The sequence below is a fragment of the Teleopsis dalmanni genome, chromosome 2, assembly GCF_002237135.1.
Source record: "Teleopsis dalmanni isolate 2A chromosome 2, ASM223713v2, whole genome shotgun sequence".
NCBI lineage: Eukaryota > Metazoa > Arthropoda > Insecta > Diptera > Diopsidae > Teleopsis > Teleopsis dalmanni.
The window spans coordinates 203,814,636-203,833,014 of record NC_051847.1 but is presented as its reverse complement, the minus strand read 5'-3'; the positions used below and the strand labels follow the sequence as shown (position 1 = coordinate 203,833,014).

At 30.1% G+C, this 18,379-nt stretch overlaps 1 protein-coding gene and 1 long non-coding RNA gene across 3 annotated transcripts; one reads left to right on the top strand and one right to left on the bottom strand.

Annotated features, from left to right (window-relative positions):
- Positions 1 to 2,077: 2,077 nt before the first annotated feature.
- Positions 2,078 to 2,403, bottom strand: LOC119686375. The gene is made up of 2 exons (XR_005252923.1): positions 2,325 to 2,403; positions 2,078 to 2,224 (listed from the first exon to the last, which is right to left on the bottom strand). It is a non-coding gene; the product is annotated as an uncharacterized LOC119686375 (long non-coding RNA).
- Positions 2,404 to 3,942: 1,539 nt separating this feature from the next.
- LOC119686369 lies at positions 3,943 to 4,493 on the top strand. Of its 2 annotated transcripts, XM_038100945.1 has the most exons (3): positions 3,943 to 3,984; positions 4,020 to 4,155; positions 4,231 to 4,493. In XM_038100945.1, the coding sequence occupies exons 2-3, from the start codon at positions 4,029 to 4,031 to the stop codon at positions 4,413 to 4,415; spliced, it is 312 nt and encodes a 103-aa protein (XP_037956873.1). In that variant the 5' UTR covers positions 3,943 to 3,984; positions 4,020 to 4,028; the 3' UTR covers positions 4,416 to 4,493. The 2 variants fall into 2 exon arrangements, with proteins under 2 accessions (XP_037956873.1, XP_037956872.1); XM_038100944.1 differs by having other exon boundaries at positions 3,943 to 4,155; positions 4,231 to 4,492.
- The last annotated feature ends 13,886 nt before the right edge of the window (positions 4,494 to 18,379 follow it).

The window sequence follows — 18,379 nt, the reverse complement described above, 5'->3', positions numbered from 1 at the left end:
TATGTGTAAATAATCTATATATATATAATCTATATATATATATGATCTATATATATATAATCCATATAGTTCAATTTCATATTGCCTTTTAAGTAATATCGTTTTAAAGTCAGTCATGTTAGTTTTCATAATCTTATAAAAATGGATTAAAAGTTGTTTATATAAGCAGAAGAAAACCATGCTTTTCATTGTTATGGTTAGGTTAGATTGGAGTGATAGCCCCGTACACCAAACTCTACTTGAACATAGGTAATTGCACAATACTTTAATAAAAGAGCTACTTATGTGACAGATCTCAGAAGACCACCAGAAGAGTTATAAAAATTGAAGTAGTCGTTGCATGACTAACTTTGAAAAGAACAGGCACTACTGTTCCATATAGGTAAAAGTAAATCAACCTGACAAGTATACAAACTTGCCAATATTTCTAATTTAAAAAAAATTAAACCTTTGTAATGTTGTTTAGAAAGCAGTTTCAAAGATATTCTGCAGTAAATCTTCTGCTGGCCAATGATGTGTTAGCATCTTTCCTCCTCTCTAGAGTTGAAGCCACGACAAAAGTCGTGATGAGGTGAACAAAGTTTTTTCCCAATGTCAATATCGGTTTTTACATATCAGTACTGAGTAGATATCTATCAGTACCAAAACCGTAGTATCGATATCGTAGTAATGAGTATAAGCTTCTTGTTTAAATTGAACCAAGTATTCTTTAAAGTCTGAAAAGTATCTACACCTATGCCGATTATGTAATACATTGCTAAATATTTTTGTTTAATGATAAGTTTAGCCATTACAAATATGATATCAATATAAATGGCATAAATTTCAGAGAGCAGTGTGTATGCTCATCCACTCTGCAATTGTACGAGATGTCTCAGTGTCCAGATACCGAGATGAGTTGGACACTGACAAGTCGCGCCAACTATTTGAGAAAAGCGTGGCATTCTTAGACCATAAATTGTGAACTTAAAGACCAAATAGATATAGTTCTAGTAAAGGCCCGATAAACATTCCGAAGTCATTCGTTATCGACGACAAATCGCCACTTATAACTCTAGGTAGATTTATATTCTTCGCAAAAAGTGCGAACCACACACGGTTTTGTAAAAACTACTAATAAAAACTATAAAGACTCCAAACACAGACTATTTCATAATACCAGTCGGAATGGCCTTAATGACCTAGTAATTCACATCGTGGTGCAATTTAAATTTTTGGAGAACGTAAATTTTTTTAAACTCAAAAATCGTTCGAAAAGTTATAATTAAAAACGTTGGTTTTATAAAGTTTTTGAAATAGGGTTAGGGCTTACACGTATTTTTTCCAAAACTGAATTAGTCATAGAAAAAGCATTTCATAGAAAACCACAATTCATATAATGCCTGTTATATGTTATAATATATTGTATATTAGTTTCATATTTATATTTCTTTTAGCACTAAAAAGAAATATATCTAGCTGCTAAAGAGATCTAATTACATCTTTCAAATATAATTTTCAATTTTATTCTAAATTAAATTTTAACAATAAACGTATGTCAGTAGACAAATAAAGTTGAAAGGAAAGACGTTTCATTGTATAAAAGTAGAAGAATTTAATCACTATAAATTTGTACTGCCTTGAATTTCAGAAATTATCAAAGGATTCGCATGTAAGTTCTCTTTTGGAAAGCCCATGTTTCGTTATAACGATGCAAATTGCAAATACCTCACCTAAATGAAAAAGAAGGTTAAAAAAACTTACACAATAACGTCACAGCCACCATAGGTAGCTCATGTATTCGTTCCCTTTATCCAGATATGGTATTGATGTGAGCCTATGTCAGTCTGCATACAGAAATGAATACGTGCTTCAGTCAAGAATATGCTTTTGAATGCTTAAAATCAACACAAAAGCGCTGCACACTAATAGTGACTTTCACAAACGCTTCACTTAGTCAGTTCCCCAGTTCCTCAGTTCCTCAGCTCCTCAGTCACACAGTCACACAGTCAATAAGGCATCGCGTACAGGCCCAAAAATCCTGTGTTGTTGACAATCAGTTTCGCATAGCAACTTACGTACTCTTTTGTTGCTGTTATTTCATGCTTTGATGTAAACAACGCTTCAAGATCCGATGTACAAGCCACTGTCATCGCTTTTACGTATCAGTTTCGAGACACAAACAATTTCAAGGTGGAAAAAATAGTTGCAAGGATGCATCGTTCCACATTTCAATTTCCTTTGTCTGCAAATATTTTTTGATTAAAAAACAGAGAAAATGAACTGAGGTTATTTGCCGCATATAAGAAATGATATGCCAAGGTATTTTTTTCGTTTAATATTACCATGGATCATGTGTGCAGCGAATGTCCTTATGCGCCCAATGCTTTCAATTAAATTCATTTGATTTTATTCCAGAGTGCACTTGATAATGGAATTCTGTTTCATGCATGCATTCCAATGTGGTTAATTATCTTAAAAGTAAAAGGTTTATTTTTTAAACATATAAGTTGAAATTTTAATTTATGCGGTTTTTAAAGTAATTTTCATACCATATTTATGCATAAAAAATAGTGTTGAATGTAAATTATCAAGCGGTGTCGTAAGCGTTGTTATCTTATATGATGCCTACTAAAAACTTTTGTAGCTGTTCAGCTCCATCTGACCAGGCTAAAGACTGGCCGATGAATATGTGGCTTATATACTGCTAGTTGAAGTTATACTTAGTCAATGAAATTTAGTGGAAGTTAGGTGTGGTGTTCGTAACCGTAATTACTCGTCCGATTTCATTAAGTAAATTCAGGTGTTTGAGTATTAAAAACATTTTGAATAAAGTCTGCATACCATAAAGAGGTTTTTCGAACAGTAGTAAATTGTAACAACAAAAATTTTTTTATTTTTTAATTTATTGAATTTTCGATTGATTGATCAGTGGTTTGGAATTATTTCTTATATTTAATTATTCTTCAATAATTTTTTGAGACTGCAAGTACCAAACGTTGAACTGGTATCCTGTCAAATTCAAAGCTCAGAGTCAGTGTTTATTAATCGACTTACCCAAAGTCGTAGTTGACTTGTATGTTCGAATTTGTAGTTTTATTAATTTGTTGTAAAACTTCCTTCAGAAATTCATTTGTTGTATTCTCATATAATTTAATATAGTTCTGTAAATGTTGATATTAGAGAGTAGTTGATGTTTAAGAGTGTTTGTTTTTTGGTATCTACTGGTAAATATGCGTAGCATATGTCAGTTATAAGTCAACTGCATCCAACTTCACAAATTTTCAAAGGTAGAAATATGCGAAAAGAATGGAGCTTCTCGAGATTAAAACAAATAGCGGTATAAAAAATTTCCCATAGTTTATATTCTACGCCGTCGTATTTATAAATAACGACTGAAGTCTCTATTTAGAACAGTCAATTAGTCGTGCATCTTCTTATCAAGCAACTGTCTGTTTTGAAGGACTTACAATTAATATTAAACGTACAAGAGGTGTTATTTCTTCTGTGATAGATTTTTGGTCATGGTAAAATGAGAGGAACTCAGGTATACTTAATTATAGAATATTAAATAATTATTGAAAACAAAAACATACTTGAATAGAGAGACATACTGGTAAATAAAGAGATCGGTTCACTGGTTTGTATCAATAAACCAATAAATATTAGATGATATTGAAAAATATACACGGTTTATTGTGGTGATACCTATATATCTAGTAATACGAATTCAATTATTTTTGCCGAAGACGTTTTTGAAATACATTATGAGATATAATTATAATGTGATGTGATGACAAGGATGCTATATATAGGATCACTAGTTGTTTCTAAACATTTTTTAAAAGATCTTACGAAATCTTGAATAGATTTAATACAATTTTATTAAGAATTAACAAGATAGCATTGAAAAATTAATTTTTTCATTTCATTTTAAATATCAACATAATTGTATAAGCATTATTTTTAAATGTAAGGGAATAAAAACATCAAAATTTGAAGAAAGTATACAAAAGTGATTAAAAATTCATTTTATCAAAAACCTCAAAATGAGTCACATTATTCAGAATCTAATCAAAATTACTGAGCATCATCCTCAAATTTATAAGAAAACGGAGAAAACATTCCAGGGGCATACAACACCAGCTAAAGGTTTGACTTTAAAGGAATTTCGAGGTAACTAAATGCTTTGTATCATAATATATAGCATAATCACCTATATCAAATATTTTTTTAATCATTAAATGGTAGAGCAATATCAAGAAAAGAATAATGAACCATTTCCAATTTTGCCAGATGAAAACATGACAGTGGAATTTTTACTTACCATGCGTTCAATGTCAACCCACCGTAAACGTGGTGAAAGTCAAGTATTTTATATGGTTAAACCTCAGAAGCCGACTTCTTGGTTTGCCCGCTATACTGGTTTTAAGTAAGAATGAGCCAACTGCATACAGGGTAGCAGTATCTCCGTACTAAATAAGTATTTCTTATTATACAATAGATCGATATAGAGGTTTTATATATTTTTTAAAATAAATCAGATTCAGTAATATTCATACTACTACCATATAAATTATTTTAAAGCGTTCACCCGGTCTCTACGCCGGGTTTCTTGGTGATTCCATGCTATATCTTCATAAGGCTTACGAAGGGTATGTTGTATCCACCTATATTTTCGCTCCTGAATTTCAACTTTAATAGACGTGTGGCCAGTTTGTCTTCAGAGTTCTTCATTTGATATCGTTCTTGGCCACCATATCTTCATTATGTTTCGCAAGCAGTGGTTGATGAAAGTTTGTAGTGTCTTATCAGTCTCGTCCGTTACAAGCCAAGTCTCTGATCCGTATGAGAAGACTTACTTAACGCATGCATTAAAAATTTTTATTTTGTGTTTGTGCGAATATTTCGTAGCCTTGCGAAAGCTCCTCACACAATAACTATGGTGTGATTGTCAGAAAATGGATTGATATCCTTCATCTAGTTTTCTTTGAAACGAATAAGGTTCCTGAAATCCTGAACCTCATGGTGAAGTTTAGTTTTTAAACAGCTTAGATTTGTGTAGGTTAGCTCTGCAGATATTCTCCAAGTACAGCAGAAAAGACCTCACTGATGGCTATGTGCCACACACAATAACTATAGTGTGATTGTCAGGAAATAGATTGATTTCCCTCATCTGGTTTTCTTTGAAACGAATAAGATTCCTGAAATCCTGAACCTCATGGTGAAGTTTAGTTTTTAAATAGCTTAGATTTGTGTAGGTTAGCTCTGCAGATTTTCTCCAAGAACAGCAGAAAAGACCTCACTGATGGCTATGTGCCATTGTCTGTTCTAATAACATTAACACTATTGTTTTAAACTCTATCGAAGTTTAATGATTCATTTTCCGATAATCGCAACTAGATTAACTTAACAATAAATTTATCCACACAGCATGAAATTCATATCATTTTTTAATTTGTCAATTCCTATGCTCTAGTGGCGACATGAAGCACATACATTTCTGCTCATCGATAGAAGATTGCTTATAATCTGAATATTCCATATGAAAATATTTGATTTATAATAACCCCAAAAAAGAGAATATTTAATTGCTGAAGTGTACTCAAATAGAATATTAAATTTTTAATTGAAATTGATAGCAAAAAAAACGAGAACATAAAATATCAATTTAAATCATTGGAATTCTGTTACCCCATAAAATGTGCGCTATTAGTTTTATGATGGCTTCGATAATATATTTTCCGGTAGATCAAAGTTCCACACGTGTTGGTAGGTACCTCTTATGTGAAATAGAAAAAAAAAGAGATTTTGAAAATTATGATTTCAAATTAGAAATATTTTTATTAATGGAAAATAAACTAAACTCAGATTTGTTGGCTTCCGAGCAGCATAAATGCATGCACAGAAGGTAATTTAAAGCAAATTAAATTTGAGATTTTAAAGTATCTACGGCACGTACGAGTGCACACATTGCCCAGTCATAGGCAACTGTGAAAGAGGAAAATATTTGATAAGAAACAGAAGTTTAAGCACTCATATTTAAAACAGAATTCTATTCCGCTCCCCAACAAAATATTTGTTTTTGCTTATGGATTGAAAATAAAAATGCAGAATTCCAAATGAAAATGCACTTTGTGCTGTAAGTGAAATTTTATGTGATTTTATGTATTTGAGGCATGTGCCGTGCAGCGATTCTACCGCATACGGAAACTTGCTCATCGGATTTCTATTGTAATGCGAGCATGCAACAGTTGTTGCACCAAATGTGCCGTTCGATGCAGTCTGATGCAGTACGCTGCAATTGGTGCAACAACAATCGAAATGCATTATTGATGACTTTTAATTAGAAAATTCAATCCATGAGGATAACAGGCATTATATACACTGAGTTGTATTTTAAAACTTACGGTTTTAATGTTTATTGATTTTATTGATATTTTATACTGAAGTCAGCAATAAATTTATAATACATATAACATATAAGACTGATGATAAGAAATAACTACTGGCTTAGATTGTAATATTTTTACAACCAAATTACATTAAAATACTTTCAATGGTTGAATAATTGTATTATAGTTTACAAGACAGTAATTAGATACATCGTGACTTATACGAAAAAACGTGTCTATTTAGTATGTGTATGAGTGTATAATGCAGAAAGAACTATTGGGTCCTCATGTCTTCGATTTTCAGGGCACGCTTATTTGACAACGCATTTTATTAAAGTCAACTATTGCGAACAATTTTTTTAACTAAATTATATATAAATATACTGCATAAGAATCACCTTTTATGGTTATGTCAATAAACAAAATTGCCGTATATGAAGCGAAAATAATTCTTAAGCAATTAATGAATCGCCATTACATCCATTTTATTGGTTGTACTTTATTATATTGGGTTATGTTAAATCTTTGGTTTATGTTGACAAACCAGCAACTCGTAAAGCATTAAAAGCTAATGGCCATGCCACCATTAACACCTTAAGGCCACATTTATTTTAAAAAATAGTCAAAAATTGGACTGATCGTAGCCGCGCCTTACATATGCCGGAAATCATATTAAAAAAAAAAACTCTGAAATTATCTGCCAGATTATATATCTTTTTTGTTCAATTCTGTTATCTGTATGAAAACCTTCTTCATCCTCATGAAGAAAGGATTAGCTTTACCGATTAGAATTTCTAAATTTTCTTCAGTATGTCTGAATCTTATACACTCTTAATTATATAATCTGGATTTTCCATTTTTCTGGTTAAAAAACGAAGTTGGGATTATTTACAAGTGATCAACCACTGGATTAATCTATACTCTCATGTTTAGAATAAGCAAACTTCGACCTTATAGACGTGTTAACAGCTGGTTCTGTGATCAATGTATAATATGTATATTCTAGTTGGCGGTAGATAACGAATGTATGTAATGCAAAAGCATTTGAAAGTCAAACCTTAATAACTCAAGAAATAAAGTAAATCAACATATAATGTAGCTCAAAATAGTTAACTCTACTATAATCCGCTGCCAAAAGAGTGTGTCTAGAAAATAGATCAGCCGCTTTGCCTGATCCTATTAATATTATACAATGTTGTATATTCTATTTAAAAAGTATTATTAAATATTTTAAAGTTGGTAATCATCATTGGATGAACTAAACATTTCCGAGCTTGTAAACTTGTCAGGTTAGTTCACCTTTTTTAAGGAGAAGCCGTGCCTGTTATCTTCGAAAATGTTTGTGCGCCGACTATTTTGGCCCTTCTTCTTGGTCTTGGTCTCTTGATCCTCTTGTTTTGGTCATCCTCTTGGTCTGATGTATAAGCAATGTTTTACTCGTTTTGGTTAATGTAAGTTCGCCACTCCCATCTAACCTGACCCATGCCATTAATCTCCTTTTATTTTTTTACTTTTTTACTTGAAGTTTCCAGTTTACAATACCTAGACATTTTTAATAGATCATGTAAGATATATTTCAAAGATAGCACCTGGCGGGTCATAGGACTACTATTTCTTAGGTATATTTCGCTTAACTAATCATGTCATTAGCATAGTACAGTGTAGATCTAGTGATCCGTTTAATAAGAACTGCTGTTGATAGCTCCAATTGGGCTCCTGCGCTTAAATCATACAACTATGTGAATTGGGTACAGTTACATTGGCTTACCTGCACTATCTGTTGTATCCGGACATGGAATCCAATTAGGGTTACATCATCTTTTTCGAGGTTGTTTAGATGATTACAGTTCCGTGAAAAAGTAGCACTATGTATTGAGTGGGAGATACTATGAGAAATTTATTGTTTCATATGTTCCATTATCATTAACTCTTTAAGTCCCACACATCAATTCTATACATATATTCCATATAATAATTTTATTTATATTAAGCTTATTGTATTTTGTGTAAAATAACTTTCCAAAGTTAGCAACTTTGTTTTGAATAAATAATTATTTCTAATATTTATAACAAAATAGTCCAAAATCATTGAAACTTCAATAAAATATATGAATGCAATTAAAATATATATTATTAAAAACTTTTTCAATGAAAATATTTTCAGAAGTCCTTTTATAGTGTTTTTTTTTCTGCTGTGAAAATTTTCGGCAACGCTGATTAACACTGAACGGCGTAGAGGCCACCACATGGCTTGGCTTATTTTGTTGTGTGGTTAAAGCCTTTTAATTTCGCCCACTACTCCGAACCATTGCTTTCCGGCGTCCGTTTTTTTGCGAGTTGAAAAAGTTTGAGAATTTTATTTTTCCCCCAGGCATAATTAAAAATATTTCCTTCTTAATTTTATTAAATTATTTTAGACAACAAAATAGCTGAAGTTAAATTCATTATATTCAATTTAACCACAAAAACTGCATAATTTATTATTCTGAGTAATTTTAACTGTTAAGGAGCAATAAAAAAATAATAAACATTTTGTAGTGGTTCCAGAAAGTTTTTAAAGACATTTTTGGACAAATTTTTCGTTGAGAGAGTAAATATAACTTTTATAGTTTTAAAATTAACTTTAAAGACATATCTTTATAAGATACATATAAGATATAAGATACATATATGAATATATTGGCACAAAGTAAAATCAATTAACTATTAATAACTTTATGTAGATATTAGTAAACCTGGCAGTTTTCATAGGTAATATTCCGTTAAGTATGATATGATAATGATGAAATGATATAAGAAATTATAAAAACTTCTTTGTTAAAATTATATAGTCTATTAGAGATAATGGAAATGGTTGAGGTGAATTCTTCAATGGTATTAGAGAGGTCACTAGATTTATGTAAGTTCTAATACTTCTAAATATGACAAACCTATTAATTAGACCGGTTGTGATACTGAAATTTAGATGTATATTTATTCATGACTATATATAATGTTACATATATGTACATTCTTAACTTTTCAACAGAACACTTTATTGGAGCAAGAAATCCCTTTGCCGCTGGTAGCTGAAACAGACACTGTCTTTAATACCTATACTAGCGATATCGTACAGTTATTTTATAAATGGATAACTTAGCTTGGATGTTTATCTTCTGGCGAATACTTGAAAGCGACAGCGCAAATGGGTTATACTTTCCTCTTCCTTATCTAATCTAGTCGTTGGAGAGAGTCTGTAATTAGTGCAGCAATTATACAGAGTTCTATATTTATGGTAGATGTCAGACCACGAATAACAAGCTAGCCTTTATATTAGCAAAATTCTTTTCATATGTGGCATAATGAGATTATAGCATGCGTGTAGTTAGGCATATCCACCGGCTTCGTAATGGTTGGGAATGTTCATATGTTACATTTCTATTTCAGGTTAATCATTGATTGCATTGACATCTCATTTATATATGGGCTATATTCTGATACAAGCTCAGATGTTTCGAAATGTGGAAATATTGTTCACTTTGCTGTCACTATAAATATAGATACTTCTGTTAGGTATTATACTGTGGCAAAAACATTTAATTTCAACTTGTATAGCACTAACTTTTATCTTTCCTGTTTTAAGAGGTTGAGTTTCTCAGAGAATATGACAATGCCATTTTTTTTCAAATTTTGAGGCGTTGGTTTTATTCTTAAAATATTTGTTTGGAGCCCCCAACCTTTTCTTAAGTATGAGTTTATTAACAATTTTGAACCTCGATATCTTTAGATTTGAATTAATTTGATATATAGCGTAGTGGAAAAAGTTGTTTAACATAGCTGACTTCACTAAAATCTGTTGGTAAATAAATATGTCTACGAAATCGATATCGTACCCAAAACATTATAAAGCGACAAACCGAAAATTGTAACCAAATTGTAAACTAAAAAAACTCCTTAACCTTAATCCTATAAAATTAGCGAATTTCGCACTCATTCAAAGGAAATTAGTAGATAATAGAGTGATGAATGAATAAATGAAACTATATCCAAATACAACTTCAATTTCAGAGTTTTTGTGTCTATTAAAGTTTGTTCTAATGTTTTTGTTATTTTTTAACGTCTATTATGATTTTTATTAAAGGAACTTTAAGGACCACAGTAACAGCTCTAAAATAATTATCACTGAATGGAGTGAGCTACAAATTATGCCTCGTAATATTTATGTTTATCAAAAAAATTAAACAAAAATACCAAAAAAAAAAGCGATATAAAAAATGATAATTAAGAAATAAAATGAAAGAGAAATAAATAAATAATCTGCATTATTTGTAATTAATTAGTGCGTTCCCTGCGGAGACGTTTGTCAACATTAATTTGAAGATTTTTTTTCTTTCAGGACCTTCCTGACGCTCGCATTTCCCTGTGGTTATGTTTCCGGCTCCGTTTTTTATCGCATACTATATTTAGTATTTTGCCCGTGTTACCTTGCGGTAATAATGAAATAACACTGCTGCATGCCAGAAGATGCCTTCGTAATTGGATTATTTTAATTAGATAAATTTACGTGCTTTATCATTTCGTTGTTAAGGTTCGGTGTCATCTGTTTATATCTGAGCTTTAGTGTTGGCAGAGTGTGGTATGGTTAGCGTCTATCTTGAGATATTATTGTTGCCTGAAGTGCTTACCACTTTCGTGCGTTCTTTGACCGCAATTTGTTTTCATTAAATACGTTGCAATTACATTTAAAATACAGAAATACAGTTTTTGACTTAATTAAAAGTTTTCATATTGTTATGACAAGTTTAACCGCAAATTGTTGTTTAAAGCTATTTGCTCACAAAGGCTTAAATTAAACATAATATCATTGTCTTAAGCCTTAAGAAAACCGAACAGTGTTTGTTGTTGTGGCCATTGCGGAATTTATTATGTTGAATAATATATGAATACCTAAAAATACTTACGATGAAGTATCATATCTGTTGCTGTAATAGTTATATATGTTAATGTATAGTAATGGAAATTTTATTAAAATATAAACCACACATATCACTTAGAGTAAAATTTAGGTTTACAAGTGACAAATGCAGATTGCATTCTGTAGCCAAAATGCATAGTAAAAATTTTGTTCAGAGAAATTCATTTTAAAGTAGATCTATTTTTAAGTTCTGGTTTACAAATAATTTTTATATAAATAGAAGTGTAAAAATGTACAATTCTTCATACAAGTCTGAATGAATTTGTGGGATAAAAGTCAAGTAAGTCTACCTAAAGTGAAGCAATTTGAATATATTTTGGTTAAGGTATTATTTTCATTTCATTAGAAAGATTGTAATTTTTATGGACAGCACTTAAAACAAATGGCAAACAAATTAGCCAATAAATAAAATAAATAAAATATTTAATTTAAGAATTTTAGCTACTTGACAAATTTCAAAATTTCAATTTTATTTAAATTGAAATTAACTTGAAATTTGAGGAACATTTAGACACGTTTCCAAAGTTCTTCCGGTTTCAATAATGGAAACAAAGTCAAGTACATTTTTAATGAAATTTATAATTCAAATAAAAATTTTAAATGTCAACAATTTTGGTCAGAGAAAACCTAAAATCATTTTTTTTTCAGTTATAAATACTTTTTTCAAAAATTTGCAACTTAAAACTGATATTGTCTTTCCGTGGCGTTGAACTTAATAGTTCTGCATCATTTTATTAAACAAAAACCAAAACTATTAATCATTGTTCCCCCTACTACATCGACTAGTCACATCTCTCCAATGACCTGTTTAAATCGAATTATTGTGAGAAAAAGAAGAATGTAATACAGAATTTTATTGAGATTGCACCACCAGTTTAAAGAACAAAGTGAGTTGTGATCCTCTTCTTAAATAACTTATAGCAAGCAACTTTTTGACTTTTACATTTATATGCTGACGATGGTTTTCTTAAATAAAGAAAGACCAGTATCTGTCCATTATAAGAAATAGACGTTAAGACATCTGGATTCATAATAAAATGTCTCCATCTGAACAAATCTGATTGCAGACAATCTTGTTGACACCATATCACAGAGCATATAAAACGAAATAAAACCATCCAAGTTGAATATGTTAATTAAAAGGACTGATTAAGAGAACTGAGGTTATCAAAATAACCACTTTCGTTTGCCTCATACTTAGTACTAATAAAAATAGTAATAGTGGAAAAGAAACATGGAGACCAGTGATTTCAACGTGAAGAAACTAAGTTACCACCTTGTTACAAAATAAAATATATAACTACGCTTATTATATGCAGTTGTTGGCGCCATGTAGACAGAGCACTATGTGCATGTTTCTCCGTCATAGTCTCATTCTATTGCTACCTATAAATGTTTAACAACGAAATTTCGACCCTCTCCGTAGACTAGATTTTTATTGCTGACGACACTTCGTTATTAATATAATTGTTCTTAGCGGTTTAATTCGGAGCGGGTTTCAGCCAGTTAGACACTTCGTCTGGTTATGTTTTTGGCCCCTGTTCAGTCAACGATTTAATATTGTTCTACACAAGAAACAATAACTATTCGGCTTTATAAGATGAAATTTTGATGATGCTTCCGTGAAGAATCTATCTTAATTGTATTTTATTGTCAGCAGATGGCGTCAATACAAATAAGTATTTTCTAATAGTTTTGTTCACGTTGTGGCTTATATTATTTGTGAAATATGGAACTACTATTGTTGCTAGTATTGTAGTATGTAAAGTTAATTTTTTTTTGCCGACGGTGACGCGTCTTTATGACAAAATGAAAGCATTTAAAAGTTAGACGGATTCGAATAGTAAAGAAAAGACAAGAACAAAAATATAGTTAATTTATTGATCATACAATTTCTGCTGAAATAATAAAACTGCTACTAATCATAATTCCTTCTATCACAGATAGACAAATTTTTCTACATAAAAATTGTTTGTATTTTTTTTCAAACACGTATGGAGTGATATATGAGGTCAGTCCTGTATTACAAATACTCGTACATTAGTATGTAAACACTTTCTTCAACTTTTGAATTCATTTACTTGAAATTCAATTTGTAATTGGCAGTATATTTTTAAATTTATTGTAATGGCATGTACTTTCTTTTAGCCTTACGAATGCAAGTCGCTTGGCCATTCATTACCATCCGTACTGCTCTTTGAAACAACATCAAATATATTTTTACATGAACTGAACTAAAACGACGTTGTGCGAGTAGCTATATACTCGTATGATTCCTTTATACTAGATATTGAGCAGATATTGAACGCTATGAGACTATGGGTAAGTGGCTTATTTTCAGTACAAAAGAAGCAAAGAATTATAGCGATAAATGCTCTGTTAATTACCAATTGCAGTTGTAAATGAAAATTAGAAACGAATAAAGATTTATTACGGCCATTACCATAACAGGAAGTACCAATGCCGATTATCGTAGCAATGCTTCAACGATAGATTAAATTAGTTGTTTCAGGCTTTATTGATGGTTTGACGTTCTGCAATTGTTCATGTTTAGAAAAGAAAAAAATTCTGAAAAGGAATTAAATTGAAGGATTATTCAATATAAGAGACCCTATTCAGTTTTCCATTTTAAAATTTTTTTATTGATATTGTTTTTCTTTTGTGTCTTTGATATCCAAGTAAAAAAGTATTGAAAACTTTCAAATAGTTTAGTGGCAATAATATACTCATATACAAATTTTTAATGGAAAATTGAAAAGTTTTTGGTATCGTTTCGGATTTTCAGAATTTAAGTAATATGGGGTTACAGATAATAAAATCAAATAGTTACGTTTTGTCAAAAAAAATGGACAGTTGCATTGAAAGATACTTCACTTGTAGATGATAGATACCAATTGTTGTTCATATTACGAGATATACTGCTTAGAAGAGTCAAAAAAGTGATACCAAAATATTTTAAAAAGTGTATTTGTCATTTTTTAAATTAACTAAAAACGCATTCAATTAAAATTCAATTAATTACAATTAAAACACTTAAATTCATTTTATATAGACGCTTTTAGAATAGTAGTGAACTACAACGACAAAAATTTAGTTCATATTATTTTAATGAATTAAATTTTTGGTTGACCATACAGCTGTTTCGTATATTGCCAAATACCCATCCTCAGTGGTCTTCGAAATAATTTTTGTATTTAATTATTTGTAAAGATTATTTTTTTTTAAATTGCAAGTAATAGGAATCCAACTTGTGCCCTGCCAAATTTAAAGCTCAGAGTCAGCGCTTCTTAACCAACTGACCCAAAATTTATTTTATGCATTATAATTCTTTACTTTTTAATTCTTTACTTTCATCTAGTTAATAAATTCTCATATTCATATCACTAGATAATAAAAACTTTCTGTATGTTTAGTACATTTTTATGGTAAACTTCAGAATAAACTCATGTGTTTATAGTATTTTTTCTATATGAATTAATATAATGCTTTAAACCCAAAATTTATAAATATTAAAAAATTATTATAAACGCGATTTGAGCATCTCTTTAATACAATAAATTTTGGCTCAATGACTTTTGTAATTTTATTTCTATAATTTTTTGGCAAAGAAATTAATTTTCCGCTTACTTGAGCAACAATAAATTGTAAGGCAATGACAAGCAAAAAACTTCAAAAATTTGTTCAGTAGAAATTTGGAATTTTCGAAAATATAGGAAATAACATATTTTATTAAATTTTACAGAAAACGGAGGTGGACCATATGCTCTGGCATTGTTGAGTGAAAATTACAAATATTGCACTTAAGATTAAACTTTTATATAATACATATGTATCTAATTTTTGGGATCATATTTTTTTATATAATACGTAGCAGGATATTGGTTATCTAAGGTAGAGTCTAAGAAGGAGGAGAATTATTTATAAAAAGGTAATTGTTATAAGGCCTTCTATTAGTAATTATATTTGGATATTTTAGATATTTGGACAAATACGTAATATCCAACTATACAGGTCATTGTATTCTAGGTAACCATGCTAGCAGACTAAATCTCCCTTTTCATAACCAAATCAGCTGTGGTGAGGATGATAATAGTGCCTGCCACCTGCTTTGCTTCTGTCCGGTACATGCAGAACGCGGCTTTAACACTTTAGGAGATTTCTTTTCTGAGGATCTTGGTGAACTTCACGACTTACCTCTAAATAGCATCATAAATTTTGTTTAAGGTTCTAGATGATTATAACCCTTGGGTTTTTTAATAATAAGGTGCTACTTTGCCTATAGACCTAAGTGAATCTCCTTGGGAACCCCGGTATATCCTAACCGAACCTACTGTAACAAATTAAAATTGAATGAGGTATTAATTATATGTTTAAAGAAAATGATTTTCGTTTTGCAACGCTTTTGTAACTGAATTTCACTATGATAATCTTTAAGTTGATTTACATTATACAAATACTCATACCTTCTGTTCAAAAAGTAAATAAAATACACATAAAACACACAAATTTAAACTTAATTCCAAACTTATTTTATCTTCTTCAAAATATGCTCCTTCTGAAGCGATACACATATGCCAACGCTTAACCCAATCTTCCATACACTTTTCGTAGGCCCGTGCAGGTATGGCTTTTAGTTCCTTCGGCGAATTCTCTTTTACCGATTCAATTGACTCAAAACGCTTACCACGAAGCAGCAATTTGAGTTTCGGGAATAGGAAAACGTTGCACGGCGCCAGATCTGGCGAATATGGTGCCTGAGCGAAAATCGCTTAATGCGCTTGAGGTAGTCTCACATTAACAGCTGCTGTAAACAAACTAATTGACAGATGGTTCCCAAATTTGTACCATATGTCAAGAAAGGGTGTACCAACATAACAAAGAAAAGTCTATTATTTAAGGAGTAGTTAACAAACAACAAAATCCGGTTACTTTTTGAGCAGAAGGTACTTGTGCTCTATTCTTTTACATCCTGTACCTGGTGTTTATAACTCAAAGTGCCTCAAAATGAAATTCTATAAAAAATAAACAAGCACAGATAATTATTTAACAATTTGCCGTATTTTAAACTTATTTAATTACCATATAAAATCTGCACGCGGTGGCGTATGAGTAACATTTTTGGTTGCATCCAATATGCAATATGTAAAAAAAACTCAACTTCCTGTCGATTTATTAACTTGTTTTATTTGGTTTTCAATACTTTTACCACAGAGGCATTGACAAATTTGTACACGCAATGAAAAGTCAAATTAATTATTTTATTTTCATTTTATTACTATTTTGTAAAAGATTTTTTTTTTTATTTTTAATTATATTTGCGCGTGAAAATTCGCTTTTGGCATAATGTAAAAATATTTCATTTATAATTTATAGTTTAATCAAGACAACTAACATACATAAGTAATAAAAAATGATTATATATCATTTCCATTTCCATTTGCATTTGCATTTTAATTTTAATTTTTATTTTTGTTTTTATTATTGTTATATTATTTTATTTTATTTTATTTTATTTTATTTTGTTTTGTTTTAATTTTAATTTACAATTACAAATATTTTTCGCAATTTTATTGAATTAAAAATTTTGCTCACCAACGCGTGCTTAATTGTATATTTGTTTTCAATTTTTTATCTCAATTCAATTTTTTTTTATTTATTTTTTATAAAATTTATTTGTTGTGCATTTGATTATTTTATGTTTTATTGCGGTTTTTATATCCTGGCATATATCGATAATAAAATTAGCATATTAACACGCACACACACACACACACACACATGCATACGTATTATTGCATATGCTTATGCAGCTTTTAATGAAAACAATAATTTAAATTAAATGCACTTGCAAATGACAACAACTACAACAACAACAACTAGTATCTGTTTATGTGTATCTATGTGAATATTGTGGGTTGTGTGCATGTGTTGGGGTATATGATTATCATTATTCGGAGATTGAATATCTTTGCATTCATACGCACCTGATAATGCAAATTTTGTGCGATAAAATTTCTCAATTTATTTTTATTGCTTTGTTATTTATATGACTTGCATTTTGATGGTTTCAACTGTAAACAAATTGAATTTCGATAAATTAATTTAAATGTTGAAAAATTAAAATATAATTCAATTTTCATGCACAATTGAATTCTTTAGCAATAATTTTTTTTTTTTTAATTATTGTTAACTAATCGAATAAATAATTATTCAAAAGCATGACAAATATTATTTAAAAAATTTTTCTTTTTTTTTTTTATATGTATGCTATTAGATGAGATAATATTTTAGTATTTAGTAAATAATTTATTACTTTAATGATCCAAAAATGTTATCAGAGTACATCAGAGTACCGTGATCTTCAGGGTACATCAGAGTACCGTGATCTTCAGGGTACATCATAGTACTCTGATCATCAGGGTACATCATAGTACTCTGATCATCAGGATACATCATAGTACTCTGATCATCAGAGTACATCACAGTACTCAGATCATCAGAGTACATCATAGCACCCAGATCATCAGATTACATCATAGTACCCAGATCATCAGAGTACATCATAGTAACCAGATCATCAGAGTACATCAGAGTACCCTGATCATCAGAGTACATCATAGTACTCTGATCATCAGAGTACATCAGAGTACCCTGATTACGGTTATAGATTATAGTCGAAATATCAGTTAAAATAAAATCTTTTAAAAACAAAAACAAATAATTTTTTTAAAAGTATATTATTTAATTATTGACCAACTAGCCCGTAAAAAAACAAAATTACTATTTCAAAATTTTGTAATCGTAAAAAGATTATTCTATAATCATTCAACAAGTTTGTGAAATTGCTCTTAAGCAGCTGTTATGCTATTATATCAAAAATATAGCTGGAATAAGACACAAAATATGATTTCTCCATTCAAATGGATTACATTGCAATCAAAGTAGTTCTCTCACAATGTAGTATACTTATGTTGATATATTTAATACTCAGTGAGAACGTCTTTTCTTTCTCACTGAAACGGTACCTAAGAAATGTATACTCCCATATATG

What these genes read in the sequence shown, in the direction of transcription:
- LOC119686369 (XM_038100945.1), top strand. Translation starts at nt 4,029, where the DNA reads ATGAGTCACATTATTCAGAATCTAATCAAAATTACTGAGCATCATCCT. An exon ending in GACTTTAAAGGAATTTCGAG is followed by an intron (nt 4,156 to 4,230) that starts GTAACTAAATGC and finishes ATTAAATGGTAG; the next exon opens with AGCAATATCAAGAAAAGAAT.